Below are 16,870 nucleotides of genomic sequence, written 5' to 3' on the forward strand. Positions count from 1 at the left end.
AAAAAGTTTCAAGGGCTGTTCCATTAAATCATAATGCTATACAGAGAAGACACTTTCAATACGGTAAGATCTAAATCACCAAAAGTCTAGTGAAATTAAATATATTATGTGTTCCATTTCCTCATTAACAGTTGTTCAAAGTGATATAAATAATATAAAGAATACAAATTAATGATGTTTGAAAACCACAATAACAACTTTACCCTCGCTATAATCTGCAGTCACTGTTGCTGGCTTATGTAAGTCTAAAAATTTATACAATATTCAAGTCATTCCTAATATTTTCATTTATATTTGTCCCACAAAAGTTTAATTTTACTATGAAAGTTACTTGACATCGAGTATCATATGTCTGAATTTTGCACAAAATGCGTTAAATATCAAACAGGAAGTTTTATTTCTTCAAATTCTATCAATAAATGGCCGCCAGTACATTTTTAAGTACATCTTTAACTTATCTTTCATTGACAACTTGTATAGCTAAGTATGGAGTTATACCTTTCTGTAAATTATTTCTCTACGCTGATTTATTGCAAAAAGTATTAAGGCGATTAAAACATCTGATAAAACCACTGGTAAGAATTAAACATAGAACCTCTATTTCATTTTTTTTCATTTCAAATTAATTTTTAAATCACGTTTTTTTTCTTCATGAACTTCATTCAACTTTGGTGGATAGTTGTCTCATTGCCCAAATCATACTGTATTTCCTTATTTTATACCAATGTCTTTTAAAAACCAACCTGCAGGTGTTACAATAACAGCCTCATTCCCAGGTAAGCTATACGAAACTGAACTATATGCATAGACTCTAAATCGATAGGTTGTCGAAGGTATTATCCCATCTTTGATGAAAGAGGAAGTAGATGGCGCTATCACTTGATTATCCAATGGCTTCCAATTATTACTTGTTGTTTGTTCTATGACGTAATAAAGTATTGGTGTTTTATTGTTTGCAATTGGCGCCAACCATGTAATTCTTATTCCACCATTTTCAAAAAAAGCTGTTGTGTTTCTTGGAGAGGGTGGTCTTTCACCTGTAAATAGTTGATAATATATATAATTCATCTTATAAAAGAAACCAAAAAAAACATTGTAATATTTTTGTCATCATTTCAGTATATCAGACACTCATTTTTTTCCAGAACATTTCTGCCTATAAGCTACTGATATTTTTATTATCCATCTACTGTTTTATTCTTGTCAGTTAAAGAAAGCAGTTTAAACATTTAAATCTTCTGAAAAATTCATGAATATGTATCAGGTAAGGGAACATAGCAACCAATATGGCTACATACCAACGAAATATGTAAGAAAGTATGCAATGTTAATACATGTATGTTTTTAAAACCAAAACAGTTGTCTCCCCTCTGACAATGACACCTAACCAATTACTTCTAAGTAAATTGTATCAGATAGCTTAATGGAATAATGATCATATACAGAATTTGACATTTTCTTTCTTTTTTTTTCTTCATTTTTTTCACATTTTGAATTTGACATTTTCAATAGAGCTCAAGCAGCTTAAAGAGAAAAAGAAAGCAGGCATCTACATAATACAAAATAAAAGACACTAAAACTAATAGACGGAAATATACAAACATAATCTCAAAGTGTTTGTAATAACTAACTAACAAGACCATGTAACTTTAGGATTAAAAAGCTAACCTATGTTTCTTTCTTGCTATATATTTTACTCTATTATTTATTACTTATCTATATCATTGGGAAAATAAGCAGCTTGTGTTTTGGCAATAAAAAGTAAACTGTAGGAACATGATGACTTCATATGCGGATCCAGGGTCCCCCCCTTTTCGTGGGAACAATTTGGTAGATTATATAGGGAATCACTGAGCCCCCAACTTCTTAGGAAAAGTTCTGGATCCGCCACTGGACTTAGATGGATGTTTCAGGTCCAGTAGCAAATATTATGTGTATAATTCATGATAGTGGCATGTAAATGTGATTTGAATATATCCTTTTTGGTACATTACAACACAATAAATCAAACAATCTTGTATTTGTTTGGCATTATAAATATTTTGATATGAGCGTCACTGATGAGTCTGATGTAGACAAAACAGGTGTCTGGAGTTCTAAATTATAATCCTGGTACCTTTGATAATTATTGGAATGAAACAAACAACCTTCGATTTGAGCATAGCTTGTATGAATATAATTCAACTTGTTATTCATGTAATTGTCTATGCATAAAGTATTGTTTAGATAAAATAAACACAGAATAAGATACATACATTAACATTAACATATATGATATATAGCAAACTAAAATAACAACATTTAGCAAACTCAATCACTTATCAACAAAACTAACTACATAAAATTAAGCATAAAACTATTATTCTCATGGATTTAGGGTCATGTTCAGGCAGCTGTATCAATTGAAGCTGTCATTTTTTAATACACCATTTTGTAAAACTTCTTGTTTAACATCAATAACTGACCATAGCAAATAAGTTTATATACTACCATGGTTTGGAAAGCTATTACCATAAATACATGTATTTCTTGTATCCACTTAATATCTTTCAACAGAAATGCAGTTTTTGAAAATTTATGCCTGAGGCATTTTCAATATTATACTGCATTTAAATGTACTCTAATCGTGTGGCAAGATGCTTTTTGAAACCTTTTAAAACCTTTGAACTAATTGCAATTAATGGAGGTAGCATCCCTAGGGTATTTCAGTCTAATATACTATATACAAAGAAATGAACACCTATATACTTACCAAGAGGTCTGGTTATAATTGGAATGTAAGTATGACCTGAAGGTAAAGTAGGAAGAGCTGTGGGATAGCTATCAGCTTCTCCTGAAAATAGTGACAAATTATACGTTACCAGTTTGTCTTAAAAAAAACTTGTCCACCTTATGCAATTTTTTTCTAATAAATTTTTATTTTTGTTTTGGCTACTAAATGGACCAACCACTTGTATGGTAAGAGTTTGTATTGCTATATTGCCATTTTGTTTTGTAATAAATTTTTATTTTTGTTTTGGATACTAAATGGACCAACCACTTGTATGGTAAGAGTTTGTATTGCTATATCACTTTGTGGTAACATTGTCTCAATAGAGAAACAAACTGTTATTTCATCAAAAGCTATCCTATGTTCTTAGTACCATTATAACAGTGATTACTGGACTCAACACAGTGTAGATAAGTTGTGGCAATGTTAAGCCTACAAGATGGGAAATCCCTCCTTGCCAAAAGTAGAGTAAAAGTAGTAAGTTCGGTAAGTGCCAAAAATTTGGCCCCAGTTATAGTGTTAATGGTTACAAGACAATAATTGTTTTAAGTTGCCTTAAAGACATGTGAGAAAGATAAACAGAGCACTTCTTATCCACGAAATGAACGAAATTAAATCCCCCACGAAAATTTCTGCTTTTATAATAAATAATGTATATCAAATCCCTTTATCTATTGGTCAAAGGTTCTTTTGACTTTAAGCAGCAGGCTCCCTCATACAACAAACTATGTTTATAGATAACTGATATCACAGGTCCCTATAAATTTGTTTTGGCTATTTTGTGTACTTATAGTTTATCCGTGATCATATCAACGAGATTGATTTTCTCGCTTGAGCCAGGAAGGTGAAAGTGAGAAAGGCAATCGAGTTGAGATGAACAATGAAAATCTTTTTATCACTATTTTACCTTTGACGACGTTGTCAATTTCATGCTAATTTTATGACAATTTCGTTAGCAATGCCATGTGCATGCTTAGTTTCTAGCCAATCTTAAGCATGTAGAATGATATGAAAATTATCACAAAAACAGATCAAAGGAAAAATGCACAAAATAGCAATAATAATCTTTCTTTCATTTTTTTCATGTAATATTGACAACCTTTTTTACAATTTAAAAGATACACATCTTAATGGTGTCAGTACAATAAACATTGTAGAAGGAATCATATCGTACATGTGTCTATACTGACTGTACATGATTATAACTTGATAACCTTGTATATAATCATCACAAGCTCATTTTACTGTCAGACTTTTCTTTTTTAATCAAAATTTAAAAAGTACAGATTTTCTAAACAAACTTAAGGCTGATTTTATTGTACAATTTTAGACTGTCTCCAGATATATTTTTGTAAGCCCTAGAAAACAATTTATGTTCTTAGTCAGTGAACAAGTTGAACATTTATATCAAGAAAGTCCTTTATAAAAAGAATAAAATCAAACTTTAATTTTAAGACAAGAATAAAATCTATGAATATTGATCTAAAATTTTTTGTAATCACAATAATTTTACATAGGAAATTTTCTTTCAGATGTTCGAAATAAATGCATGAAAGACAAATTGTCACAAAATTAGAGATTAAAAATAAACTTAAACTACATCAATAGTATAAAAAAAAAAATGAAAAGAAAGCAAAAAGCAATTAAGCTAACTACTGATAAAACTGTTTGATATTGCGTTTTTATAAGAATACATTTTTTTTGTACTAAGAAATAGAAACAACAAAAACTTGATGTTGTAATGATAACATTATATTTCCATATGTATTTGAACGTAAACTTCTAAAATAATTTATATGCAAATTTGACACTCTTAACTTACCAACTTCATAATCTTTAAAATTATCTATTTTCTTCAGTTTTTAGTCCATTACATATCAAACAATATTATTCCACAAAGAAATGAGAAAAATTACAACATACAAAAAAATGTGCATTGATGGAAAGGTGCAAAAGGGGAGGTAATAAAGTACCAATTTCATGTCTTCTTGATGTTTGTGTTCTATTTCCTGATTGGCATGAAAATATTCAATTAGTAACTTACGGTTAGTAAAAAAAATACACTTTCTTTTGAAGTTTTTAAAAGTAAAAGTCACATGTTCATGGTAATATTCAATAAACAACTTACGGTTAGTAAAATAACCAACTTCGTTTGAAATTAATTAGAATAAAAGTCACATAAGTAAGTTAATTAAATAACTTGTCAATAATACAACTAGTCAAATAAACAAATAAAGTGCATATTTCAGCTATTCATATTTTTACTTCAAAAATACTAGTCATTTCGAAAGCATGCTTTTTAACATGTTTAACAATCATTTAATGAATTCAAAAGTAAGAAATATGTTTTAAAATTTCCTGTACATCATGTACAATATTAAAAATGAAATATCAAATAAAATTATTACTTTATGTTGCTTCCAGCTACCTGCAGTCACATGACTTTTGAACTTATCCATGTGAGCTGCAGGTTAAATGAAAATTACGACAAGAAATTATTTCCGGTCTAGGACATGATTTGAATATGCGATGACACAATAATCAATTAAGTTAATGTAAAACTAGACTGACAAGAAATATTGTCATTACAAATGTATGCCCTAAAGTCAAAAATATACACTTTTTAATTAGTATGTCAACAATACAAAAACTATTTTTATCTCCAACCAATAAATCTGTCATAAACAAACTAGTATATACTAACATGCATGGTAATCTAACAAATGTCCTCACAACACCTGTAAACAACATACCTCATTAATTCATTCATACTTGTCCTTAGGTGTTTATATTTAAATTTAGTATAAATTTCCCTTTTGTGCACAGGAAATCCTATCAATTTTTTTTTTATTTTAAAAATAATAAAAAAAAAGTTTCCCTTTTAATGATGTTCCTGACATACATCTCATCCTCCTGGCATTTCAAAACTTAAACTTAATTTCAATTAAGTTAACAAATACTTAGAGCCAAAATCCTAAATATTGCACAAAATTTAGACTTATTTTTTGGAATTTGTAAAGAGAATTCTTTTCTTTTTCAACCATTTCAAAGAACCCTGATTTATTTCCACATTAGCAATTTCGTAATTTTGTTTCCAAAAGAAAAGAAAAATACCAGTAAAATTCCCATCAACAACATATACCTTTTTCAGATTTACCTGCGACAGGTTGTTCAACTTATCGTTAAATGAACGGTTATCTTTATTTTACCTACAGCAGGTGTTTTAAGATACACTTCAATCTTTCATACAAGTAACCAGGTGTATTTATTTTTCTATGATGTACAACAGTTTGTTAGATAAACATCTTATATATCTATTTTCTTTAAATAAACCAATTTTTCAAGACGTTTCGGCCATTGGCCTTCTTCAGTTCTTTATTTTTCCTCTCAACTACATGGCTGACATTACATTTGTATTTCCTTTTCAATCATTGATAAGATGTTATAGCTAAATGTCCTTGGAAACGTCATGACGTCATAATACCTTAACGTCACAATTGCATGACATCACAATACTTTTGTATTTTGAAATGAAGAAGGCAAATGGCCGAAACGTCTTGAAAAATTGGTTTATTTAAACAATTATATAAAGTATGTTCCCTATTGGAATTTTGAAAACAAGGATATCTATTTTCTATCAAACAGCACAGATAACTGTTTTAAACTCATTTATTCAAACTATACACACGTCTGAAGGAAGCAAAAATTGAAATATTTCTATTGCAGAGATATTTGCTGCTGCACACAAAGCACAGTGCCTAATGATTAATCTGGATAATAGAGGAGTATATACTATACATCAATAGCTGTAAGATATAAAACTTTTGTAGACCTACCTAGAGTTCTGGCAAGTTTAACTTCACTAAAGTTCCCGTCACCGTAGGCATTTCTTGAGAGGACTTTAAACTCGTACAATGTGTCAGGTTCTAATCTAAACACCTTCAGATTGGTCGCATTCTCTATCCTCATTGTGACCCACTGGCTGACCTCTCCGTTTACACTTCTGTACCTATTATACATAGCAATAATATACAAATTACTGATTCTTAAAGTCAAATTTAATGGGGGAGCCTGGAGGAAAAGAATGACTCTGGAAACTTTGCTTTAGTCTAAGCATAGCTCAACATGAGTAAATATATATTTCAATAGGTATCAGTTTATCAGAACTTGAAACTTGGAAGAATATGTGTTTACAGCTGTAAGCGTAGTGAGATTTTTGTGCAACTCTATCAGAGATGGCATTAAGTTTTGTACAGTCTTTTAGGTCCCTTTTAATCATAATATAGCTCTTGATGTATTTAAGTATTTAGACATACTTTGCTTACAAAACATTTTTTGAGGTTTGAGCATTTCTGAAAAGTACTAAAATTATAAGGTGGTATTTTCCATATTTTATATCAACTATATGACTTTTACAGTTTTAATATATTTGTGTTATATAAAGAGATCTTTCTCAAATAAAACAGTATAATAACTTCATAAGGTTTTTCATCAAATTGAATGTATCAAAGGTCATATCAAAGTCAAGGGGAGATAACCTCTGTGATTTTTTTGTAATATTGTTAAAATAATATGAGAATGTGTTTATACATCAAAATAATACATAATAAATGGCTAGCATTTGAATATATTTTACCATATAACAAAACTTTGTGTACTGCCACCATTGTAAGCAGGAATCCATGTAACATAGGCATCAAACCAGCTTGTAATAACGGTAACATTGTATGGGGCATGGGGTGTGGTACCTGTCAAATATATCATCATCAATTTAATTTACTAGAGATGCAGTAAATTATGGTACAAGTTTCTAGGTTTTGATGATATAAATTTGAAACTCAGTGAAAAAAACATTCGTTTTGAAAAAGGCCATATTACTTATTAGTCTGACAGTAGTGCGAAATGTGTATCTGTTTTTTGATATCTCTTTTCATTGCATCAGCATGTTCTTGTTTTGAAGTAGGGATAAGAGTCATTTTAAGGTTTCTCTATTTCTAAAATCACTCAGACCTTCATTAAACTGCATAACATGGCTTCAACTCAATTTGTATTTGTTTCATTTGGGAAAACTACACTTTATAGCCGTATGGTGACCTATATTTGTTAGTTTCTGTGTCATTTGGTCTCTTGTAGAGAGTTGTCTCATTGGCAAACAAACCACATCTTCTTTTTTACATATATTTTTAAGAATACTAAGATTCAGTATGGAGGGCAAATGATAAAAAATACTCTGAAAAAGTGACTTAACATAAATTTATATAGTTGAGGGGAACATAACTTTAAATAGTTGACAATGTTTTGTTTCAGATCATGTAAATTAGATGATATGTTCTTATTGGCATATACTTTATATCTAGATGTTATGTTCTTACTTTCTATAATAAGCTGAGTAGTTGTAACTATTCTGGTGAAATCATTACTTGCTTCACATTCATATAGTCCATGGTCTTGTTTCTCTATGTGGACTATCGTTAAATTACCACCAAGTCTAGTCACTCGCCCTCCGAAGTCTAACACACCCGAAACCTTAAGATAAAAAAAGAACTATTTCATAGAAAAAATAAACTGTTCTTTTATAAAGGAAAATAAATTTCATCATTATACATTTGATTCATATCAAAGATTACAATCAGATTCAATTATTTCTCATGCTATACACACATCAACTTTTCCCTGTTAAGGCATGAATCTGCATAATTTCATACCTGTTTATCACTACTGAAAATTATAGAATAGACCAAAATTACAAGTTAAAAATTCTAACAAGAGCCTGATATTCAGTGGTTGTTGTGCCTTGCTGTACATCATGTTTTTGTTTTTTTTTGTTTTGTTTGTACATAAACTAGGCTGTAAGTTTTCTCGCTTGGATTGTTTAACATTTTATTTTTTGATCTTTTATAGCTTGCTGTATAGTATGAGTTTTGCCTAAGTTGCTGAGTATAGTATGAGTTTTGCCTAAGTTGCTGAGTATAGTATGAGTTTTGCCTAAGTTGCTGAGTATAGTATGAGTTTTGCCTAAGTTGCTGAAGGCTTCTCATTGGAATTCATATCATATCTTTAAATATTATACCTATATCAATCTATAACAGATAGGATTACACCTCCAACTTGCTTCTATTGCATAACAGGTCTGGTTCTACATTCACAAATTTATATGTTCTTTTTCTATTTAGTTTTTATTGGGGTTTTTTTATGTTTGAGTTCTTTTTGAGAAAGTAACTTTTTACATAAACATCAAAGATAGAAAGTTATTGGGTAATGCTAAATCAGTATAAATGGAAATTCTTCCTTCAATTGAGTTATTTTTGCATTCATATCTATACAAAATCTTACTTTTCGCCATGTAATAAGTGGAGGCGGTACTCCGGAGGCACCGCATGGCATCACAACACTGTCATTAGGCTTCCGAATATATCTTGCCTCTGGTCGGTATGTAAATTTTGGAGGGTCTAGAAATAAAGATTATTTTAGTCATAAAACAAATGTAAAATAAGCACATTTTATCAATATATTTTGTAATAAAATGATTTATTATCCAATAAGAAATATTTTCATATTTCTGGGAAGGTTAATAACATCAAGGAAAGTTATCTCATGTAGTTTTATGTCTAAATTATTTACAATCAATTACAAAATAGAGATATATATTCTTTAATTAAAACATTAAATCATTTTTATAATATTAATTTCATAAAATCCAGTATCTACACATTAGCAAAACAACATTCACATATCTTCTATACTTTTTTGTGTATTGGAGAGAGAGAGAAAAACCTGACCTACAATTTGTATTTACAGTTCTCTTTCTATCATCAAAAGAACAATTGTTGATCTTTAATCTAATAATTAATGAGGAATTTTTCAAAAATAAAGCATTATCAAACAAGTGAATCTGCGAGCTACTGCTCACTGATGATACCCCCGCCACAAGTGGATAATATTAATAGTGTAAAAATATGCAAGTGTTCCGTAAACAGGAAGTTGTCGAGTGATGAATCTGAAAACGCATCACACGATACAGCTGACTTATATAAATCCTGAAACCAAATTTCAGAAATCCTTGTATTGTAGTTCCTGAGAAAAATGTGACAAAAATTTTCAATTTGGCTATCATGTGTAAAATCATACAAGTGTTCGGTAAACAGGAAGTTGTCAAGTGATCAATCTGAAAACGCATCACACTGTATTGCTGACTTATATAAATCCTGAAACCAAATTTCAGAAATCCTTGTATTGTAGTTCCTGAGAAAAATACGACGAAAAATATTCATGGGAAGGACGGACGGACTGACTGACGGACTGACGGAAGGACAGACAGAGGTAAAACAGTACCCTTTTTTAAAGTGGGGGTATGATAAAGTTGACTAAAATGTCTGTTATTTAAATACTTCATAGAAAATTGTTACTTTTAATCCATATGTTTGTGTTAAAAGTAAATTATGAACCACAAATTATATCAAAATTAAAAATAGCAGAGCTCTTGATTTATATTGATGTCTCCAGTTGATAACTATGTGATATTGTAAGGCCCTTTTGTATTCTCTATTTATCTCCAATCTTTTTTGAAGAGTACTAAATACCAATGTGAATAGACATAATTTCCTACCTCTAACTATAACTTGCACGAGAGGGGATGATGGACCATTTCCTACAGAACTAACAGGAGTACAACTATAGCTGCCTTCGTCACTTTTCTTTACATTATATATCAACAAGGAGCCATTGGCCAGCTGTGTGGTAGAACCCTGGCCGAACTGTACTATAAATCTATCCTTTATCCATATAATTTCTGACACAGGTGGGTTAGCATCCACTAAGCAATCTAATCTCTCAGTAAATCCTAATGCCCAAATTAATCTACTGGGCATACTTAAAATTTTTGGAAGATCTGGAAAAAAACACATATTTATGTATAATCATGTAAAAAATCCGTTTAAAATATATAAGTTTGGAAAAGAAATCAGTTGGTCTAGACTAAACCAATTGTATTTTAAGAGTAAAAAGTTTCTTGATCTTCAAATGTCGATCAGGTGTCTGTTCATAAGATTTTATTATTCCCTTGATATGTGTGATCGTTGCTGTTTAATTTAAAGGCAAGATATTTTCAACAAAAAGTGCAATGCATTTCTATAATGTCAAGTTTCACAGTGAAAGTTAGACAGACAAAAAAGTAAATCCTCTATGTACAATTATTTCATGCTTAAAGATTATATAAATAAAGCTGATTTTTTTTAGTGGATAAAATTCGTATAAAATACCAGAATAATACATAATATTTCTTTTAAAGGGTTTATATGGAATCAATTTTTCTTTTTGTAAAATCATGAAACTTGCAGGAAATGTTTATGTGGTTTATTTTGTAGTTAGGTTGCTGTCTTACTGATATTTAATTTCGTATACCCAAATATCTATTGTAATCTTATCTAATTACTTTTATACTTATTTATCTATGTAGGTTTTTTATCATTGTGCTACCCTGCATTTTTTTATGATAATGAGTGTTTTTAATAGCTGTAATGCCATGTAACAACATAACACCCAAATCTTCTAATAATTAAATATAAAAGTTAAAACACTGTATCAAATTATTTCCCACAAAAAATACATCTATTTCCCAAATATGATTGCTTGCATTTAAAACACAAGTAGAAAACCCAATCTATCGACGAAGTCTGCATTGTTTTCCATAAATGTGCTGAATACATGAAACTGCACTCAATATCAAAGTGAGGCACGTGGCAATTAAAGAGATATTACATAACTAAGTTAGTGTTTTATATGCACAAAGGAATAGTGGGATGATAGTGTACTGTTTAATTGTAATGGTGCATGTTCAAATGCATTTAAGTTAGGAAAACCATCAACGTTATCAGTGAAAATTGCAAACTTAATGAATAAATTACATCAAGACAACTAAAAGGCTGGAACACACTGCATTATGTATTACAACTTTCGTCAATTTTGTGATTCAACATGGGAATTTTTCAATACCAAAAGAAAAAATCTTTTCATTTAATTTCTGATGCTAAAAAAGTTGATGTGCTCCCCTCCCTTTTAGTCTGAAACCCAGATTTGTTTTTTCTAAATCAATTGATGACTTTTGAACAGCCTTATACATGGTATACTACCTTTATTCAAAAGTCTGAAACCCCATAAAAAATCTCCAAGTTAACAGGGATGAATTCAATGAGAGGAAAGCAGACTTAGAGTTCAAATATTCCCTTTCACTAAAAAAAATAAAAAAATTCTGACTTAAAATATTCCTAATTTAGTTATGTTTGACTCTTGACATTTAATGTTACATTTTCTGCAATTACACCCAATTTCTAAACCTCATGTTATAAACCATCAACTTTGAGGTCACAGGATTACTTATTCACTTATATGTTTCACATGCATAAATATTAAAGTTTGGTCTGTCCAATATCTTACATGTAACATTTAAAAAGGCGGAGGCCTCTGGGTCTTGACCAACTCCATTACTTGGTCTACAAATGTACCATCCCATATCATCTTTGTTGACCGAAGACAAAACGAGAGTACCGTCTGGTTGAATATAAATTCTCTGGCCGTAGCCGAGGTATGTGTTGACATTACGATCATTGAAGTACCAGCGGTACGTGATGTTGTTAGGGAAGGCATCAGCTCCACAATGTAATGTGACCCTTTGTCCTTCTACGGCAGTTGTATTGGACGGTGGGCTTAAAATGTATGCTGCACCTGAAAAATAAGGATGATTATAAAAATTGCTTCAATGATCATGATACTATGGATTAAGTCTGATTCATTTACAGTTAATTACTAATTGTATTACCTCAGAGTCTTCCAAATATTGAATCTACTATTATCTTCATCTATATAGCGTGCATATACAAGGATGCAAAAATTCATTTCACATTAAAAGGTAATGAATTTCGTAGACAAATCTTGTACAGATTTTGTGCAGACAACTGCATTAAAATTATGTAAGATAGATTTCCTATGTTCTAAAATGCTTAAACTCAAATTAAATATTTCAATTGTTTTTATCTTCATCTATGAACTTTCGGATTTCGCCATTTATCTAAACACCCTGCATGGTTATATCCTTTCAGATCGGAAATTATAACGTCTGCTTCATAACTTCTGTAACTGAAACTCCAGAAAAAGCGGGAAAACGGTCAGTAAACATTCAATAAAATAGAATAATCAATACCCATATTTGTTTTTTCATTGTTACCTAGCTATTATACAGCAATAAATTCGTTCTGTTACAAATTTGCAATTGATTACATCATATTACACAAGGTAATTTGGATGTTGATTTTCTAAATTTGTTTACTCAAATAATAAACTTGGTACTTAAAACTATGAAATTTCCCATAAAAGACGGTTACACAATATTGATATAGCAAAAACAGGTCATAAAAAGTATAGTCTAGAATAATAAACTAACGTCAAAATAGATTTTTCTGTCTTTTTTGTGAAATTAAAATAATAATTTTCATTAAATTGATATACTTAACGGAAATTATTTAAACATAAATCTTGAGTCATGTATTAAATTCCATAGGTATGACTGTCTGGTGTCATAAAACTAGTTTGGAAGTGGACTGTAGTGCTTTTTTAAAACTAAATCAGAAAATGAACAGAATCTAGAGATAAAGTAGATCATATTTCCTTTTAGCATTAAAAGAAACCATATACATGTACTGCTTCCATAAGCAACTTCCTGACCTAGTTTAATTTTTATTGTTGAAATTTTTTTTGCTTTTTAGGTATTGATAATTGATTTGACTGATAAGCAGTTTATGTACACATACACCATAAAAAATTCCTTCCCTATCATGTGTACATATACTAACTAACCTTCTACTATCAAATCTATCCTTTGTGATATGCTACCGATTGTGTTTGAGAATTTACAAGTATAAGTTCCTCCATCAGATCTCTGTAGATCTCTGATCTCTACTTCTGTATTATCAGATGAGATGGTGACACGAGACGATGACCGTACTTCTCTATTGTCCTTCAGCCAGAAACCAGTTGGTTCTGGGGTACCAGAAACTTTACAATATAATGTTATGGTTTTTCCCTGCTGCTGTTTGTATTTACTTGGTGTACTATCTAAGATTTTTGGAGGTGCTGGAAATAAATAAAATTTATTTATGCATTATTTCGATTTTTTTACAATTTTAACCTAAGCAAACATTTTGTGAAGTGTCATGATCACAGTCTTTTATGTATTATATTAATATAAAACTGTAAAAAAAAAAGCAGAATTAAATAGGAAACAAAACGGACTTTCAAATAGCATTTGGCAATTAAAAACCAACAATGCCATCATTGCTTTAAAAAAGCTTAACATGATACACTACATAAGTTAAAGACACAAAACAAACTTAACCAAAAATAGTAGGCGAGTAAAAAATACCGAAACCTGGCATGTGCCCAGGAAGAAAATAATCTGAGTTAGAAAATTTTTACTCCCAGAAGCAACATTTTTACATTCAGTTTTCCACATAAAGCATGTTGTTGCTCATTCAGATCTGTATATCATGTATATAATCCAGTGCCTTTAATATGTTTACTTATACAGTTCTTTCTAAATTAATTTTAGCATTATAAAGCAAAAGTCTGTCAGTCATAAATCAGCTCTCATAATACATAAACAAATTATATTTGCCATTGAACATTTAGATTTTACATGTACATTTGATACATAGTATGTTCATGGTTTGCCTTGGATGTTTAAAATCAAGGAAGCCCAAAAAGGGGAAACTTGCAGGTGTTATAAAAAATCTGGTTATCAAATCACACATCACTATGGAAAGGTCCATGGATATGAACCATTTCAAAACTATTCCATTCACAGAATTTTTTATTCACTCAGATTATCCCCCCTTTTTTTTAATCACAGTTTTTCTGGTATTTCTAGGCCTTATAACTTAGCTTTTATTGTTAGTGCTTAGTACATTTTTTACTGTTACAATAGTGCAGAATGGTTATATGAGAATGTAAAGAATTACACAATAGACAAAGTAATGGCTGATAATTTACTTTTAAGGGCATCATGACATTAAGCTAATGGACTGTTTGGTTATCTGGCCAATAATCTAACATTCACAAACTGGACTACTGTTTGTGTTTAGATATATATAGGTGTTAAAATAATTTTATTCTTTGTTTACAAAAATGGTTGTATCAATAAACAGATATTTCAAATTTAAACCAGACTGTTTTACTATTTTTGATATATTTGTATCGGTGAATCAAAAATCCAAAAATTTTAAACCTCAATTCCAACAGGTATTTTAATCTTTAAAATGTTTAGAAAAGGATTTATCTGGCGTCAATTAAAAAGCAGAGCTTGGTATTTTAATCACTATAAAATCACCGACTTCTTTGTAGATGGCGAACAATAATCGTCCAACATTTAAATCAGGATTTCAATAAAGTCGAGGTCAGAAAAATATCATCACTTTTTGGTGTTTGAACCAGTTTACATATCCGTAACAAGACAATCTCAATGTTAATGGAATCAAGCTAAGAAAACATCTACAAAGCAGTCTGCTCCCCATGTTTATAACACTGCTCAATTATTCGAAAATAAGTTATAAATTAAATAAATACAATTCTGGTGCATTCCAATTAGAAAGTAATTTTTCAACTGGCAGTAAATACTTGAGGAATGTTTTAATGTGATAAACACACACTATGTTTGTATTGTGTCTCTCAGTAGTTTAGGGATGTGTATTCTGTAAATATTTGTTTACCTTGAGCACTGGCCTGTAAACAAGAGGAAATTCCTATCCAAAACCACAACAAATAACCACATCTCCTCTCCATAACCCATCCATTTAGGTCAAACTATCAACCCCTATCAAAAATTTCTAGGTCACTAGATTTACTATGTGCAACCAGCCATTCATTCAAATTTTGGAACATTCTATTTTGGCTTGAAGGGATGCCATTAAAAAGTTGTAAAAGTTTTGAATAAACAATATGTCATAAATAATTAAAAATGTGTAATAAAGATAAAATATACAATAGAATTTAATTATAAAAATAAACATTTATTGTTTAAGTGGCTATTATCTGGACTGACAAGATTTTCTATAAATACATTTGTTACCTGTGCCCCTAATCTTTTGATGTTCCAGGTAAGGATTTCACCTGGGACCCCCTACATGAATAAAACACATTCTACACCTGTCTTATCTTTACATCTATAGAAAATTTCTATAGATAAATGACATTATTAAATTAGTGATTCCTTTTAAAAACACAAACTGTCAAAATGTTTGAGTGAAATAAATCAAATGACCACAGATTATTAAAGATATGTCATAAAGTTTGAAAATAGATATTTTGCAATAAGAATAATATTTTAGTGCAATGAAAATTGACAAAAGCATGTAAAGCTTGGGTAATATTGGAAATTTTAATATAAAATGTGAAATTGAATAAACTCATCAAGAAACTGATATTTTAAATGTAAAAATTAAATAAATATCAAGAAAAAAAGAACTTAAATTGAACACTAAATTTTAAAATCCTTCACAAGTATTCGAGAATAAATCAATAATTAAACAAAACCGGAAAAATAACCAAAAAAAATACCAACCAACTAAATCAATGAAAAGTAGATGAAAGTCATTCACTGTTGATAAAATAATTAAAGATGTAAGATATTAACCTCATAAACTGCCCTAACAAAATCATGTGAGCTCAAAAGAAAATTGTATGGTAATAAATATCTCTAAATGTTCAAAAATAACCATCAAATGAGTTATTGGATAATATTACAATATTTATGAGAGTTAAATTGGACATAAATAAACCACAAGGATTTATATTATTCTTTAATAAAACATGAAGAATATAAAATTATAGCTATTACGATTGTCTTTCATTACTGGCAACCACCAATAATGAAAAATAATGTTCTGAGTTAGGTAACACAACAAAGCACTTCAAGGGTTAAAACTGTTCTGAGTTAGGTAACACAACAAAGAACTTCAAGGGTTAAAACTGTTCTGAGTTAGGTAACACAACAAAGAACTTCAAGGGTTAAAACTGTTCTGAGTTAGGTAACACAACAAAGAACTTCAAGGGTTA

At 29.9% G+C, this 16,870-nt stretch overlaps 1 protein-coding gene across 5 annotated transcripts in view; it reads right to left on the minus strand.

Annotated features, from left to right (window-relative positions):
• The window catches only part of LOC134721547 (protein turtle homolog A-like), a 104,611-nt gene that overhangs the window by 7,084 nt on the left and 80,657 nt on the right, over window positions 1-16,870 (minus strand). Inside the window, exons 1-12 of one of the 5 annotated variants that reach the window (XM_063584642.1) lie at window positions 15,526-15,677; window positions 13,619-13,894; window positions 12,203-12,490; window positions 10,377-10,658; window positions 9,104-9,219; window positions 8,143-8,296; window positions 7,407-7,518; window positions 6,607-6,779; window positions 4,744-4,779; window positions 2,753-2,833; window positions 744-1,037; window positions 204-245 (exon numbers count right to left, since the gene is read on the minus strand). In XM_063584642.1, the coding sequence (XP_063440712.1) occupies window positions 204-245; window positions 744-1,037; window positions 2,753-2,833; window positions 4,744-4,779; window positions 6,607-6,779; window positions 7,407-7,518; window positions 8,143-8,296; window positions 9,104-9,219; window positions 10,377-10,658; window positions 12,203-12,490; window positions 13,619-13,894; window positions 15,526-15,598 (1,927 nt within the window). In that variant the 5' untranslated portion in view covers window positions 15,599-15,677. Of the gene's footprint in view, window positions 1-203; window positions 246-743; window positions 1,038-2,752; window positions 2,834-4,743; window positions 4,780-6,606; window positions 6,780-7,406; window positions 7,519-8,142; window positions 8,297-9,103; window positions 9,220-10,376; window positions 10,659-12,202; window positions 12,491-13,618; window positions 13,895-15,525; window positions 15,678-16,870 lie in introns of those variants that run through there. The other 4 variants (XM_063584638.1, XM_063584639.1, XM_063584640.1 and 1 more) reach the window with 4 other exon arrangements.

This window comes from Mytilus trossulus, chromosome 6 (genome assembly GCF_036588685.1).
Source record: "Mytilus trossulus isolate FHL-02 chromosome 6, PNRI_Mtr1.1.1.hap1, whole genome shotgun sequence".
NCBI lineage: Eukaryota > Metazoa > Mollusca > Bivalvia > Mytilida > Mytilidae > Mytilus > Mytilus trossulus.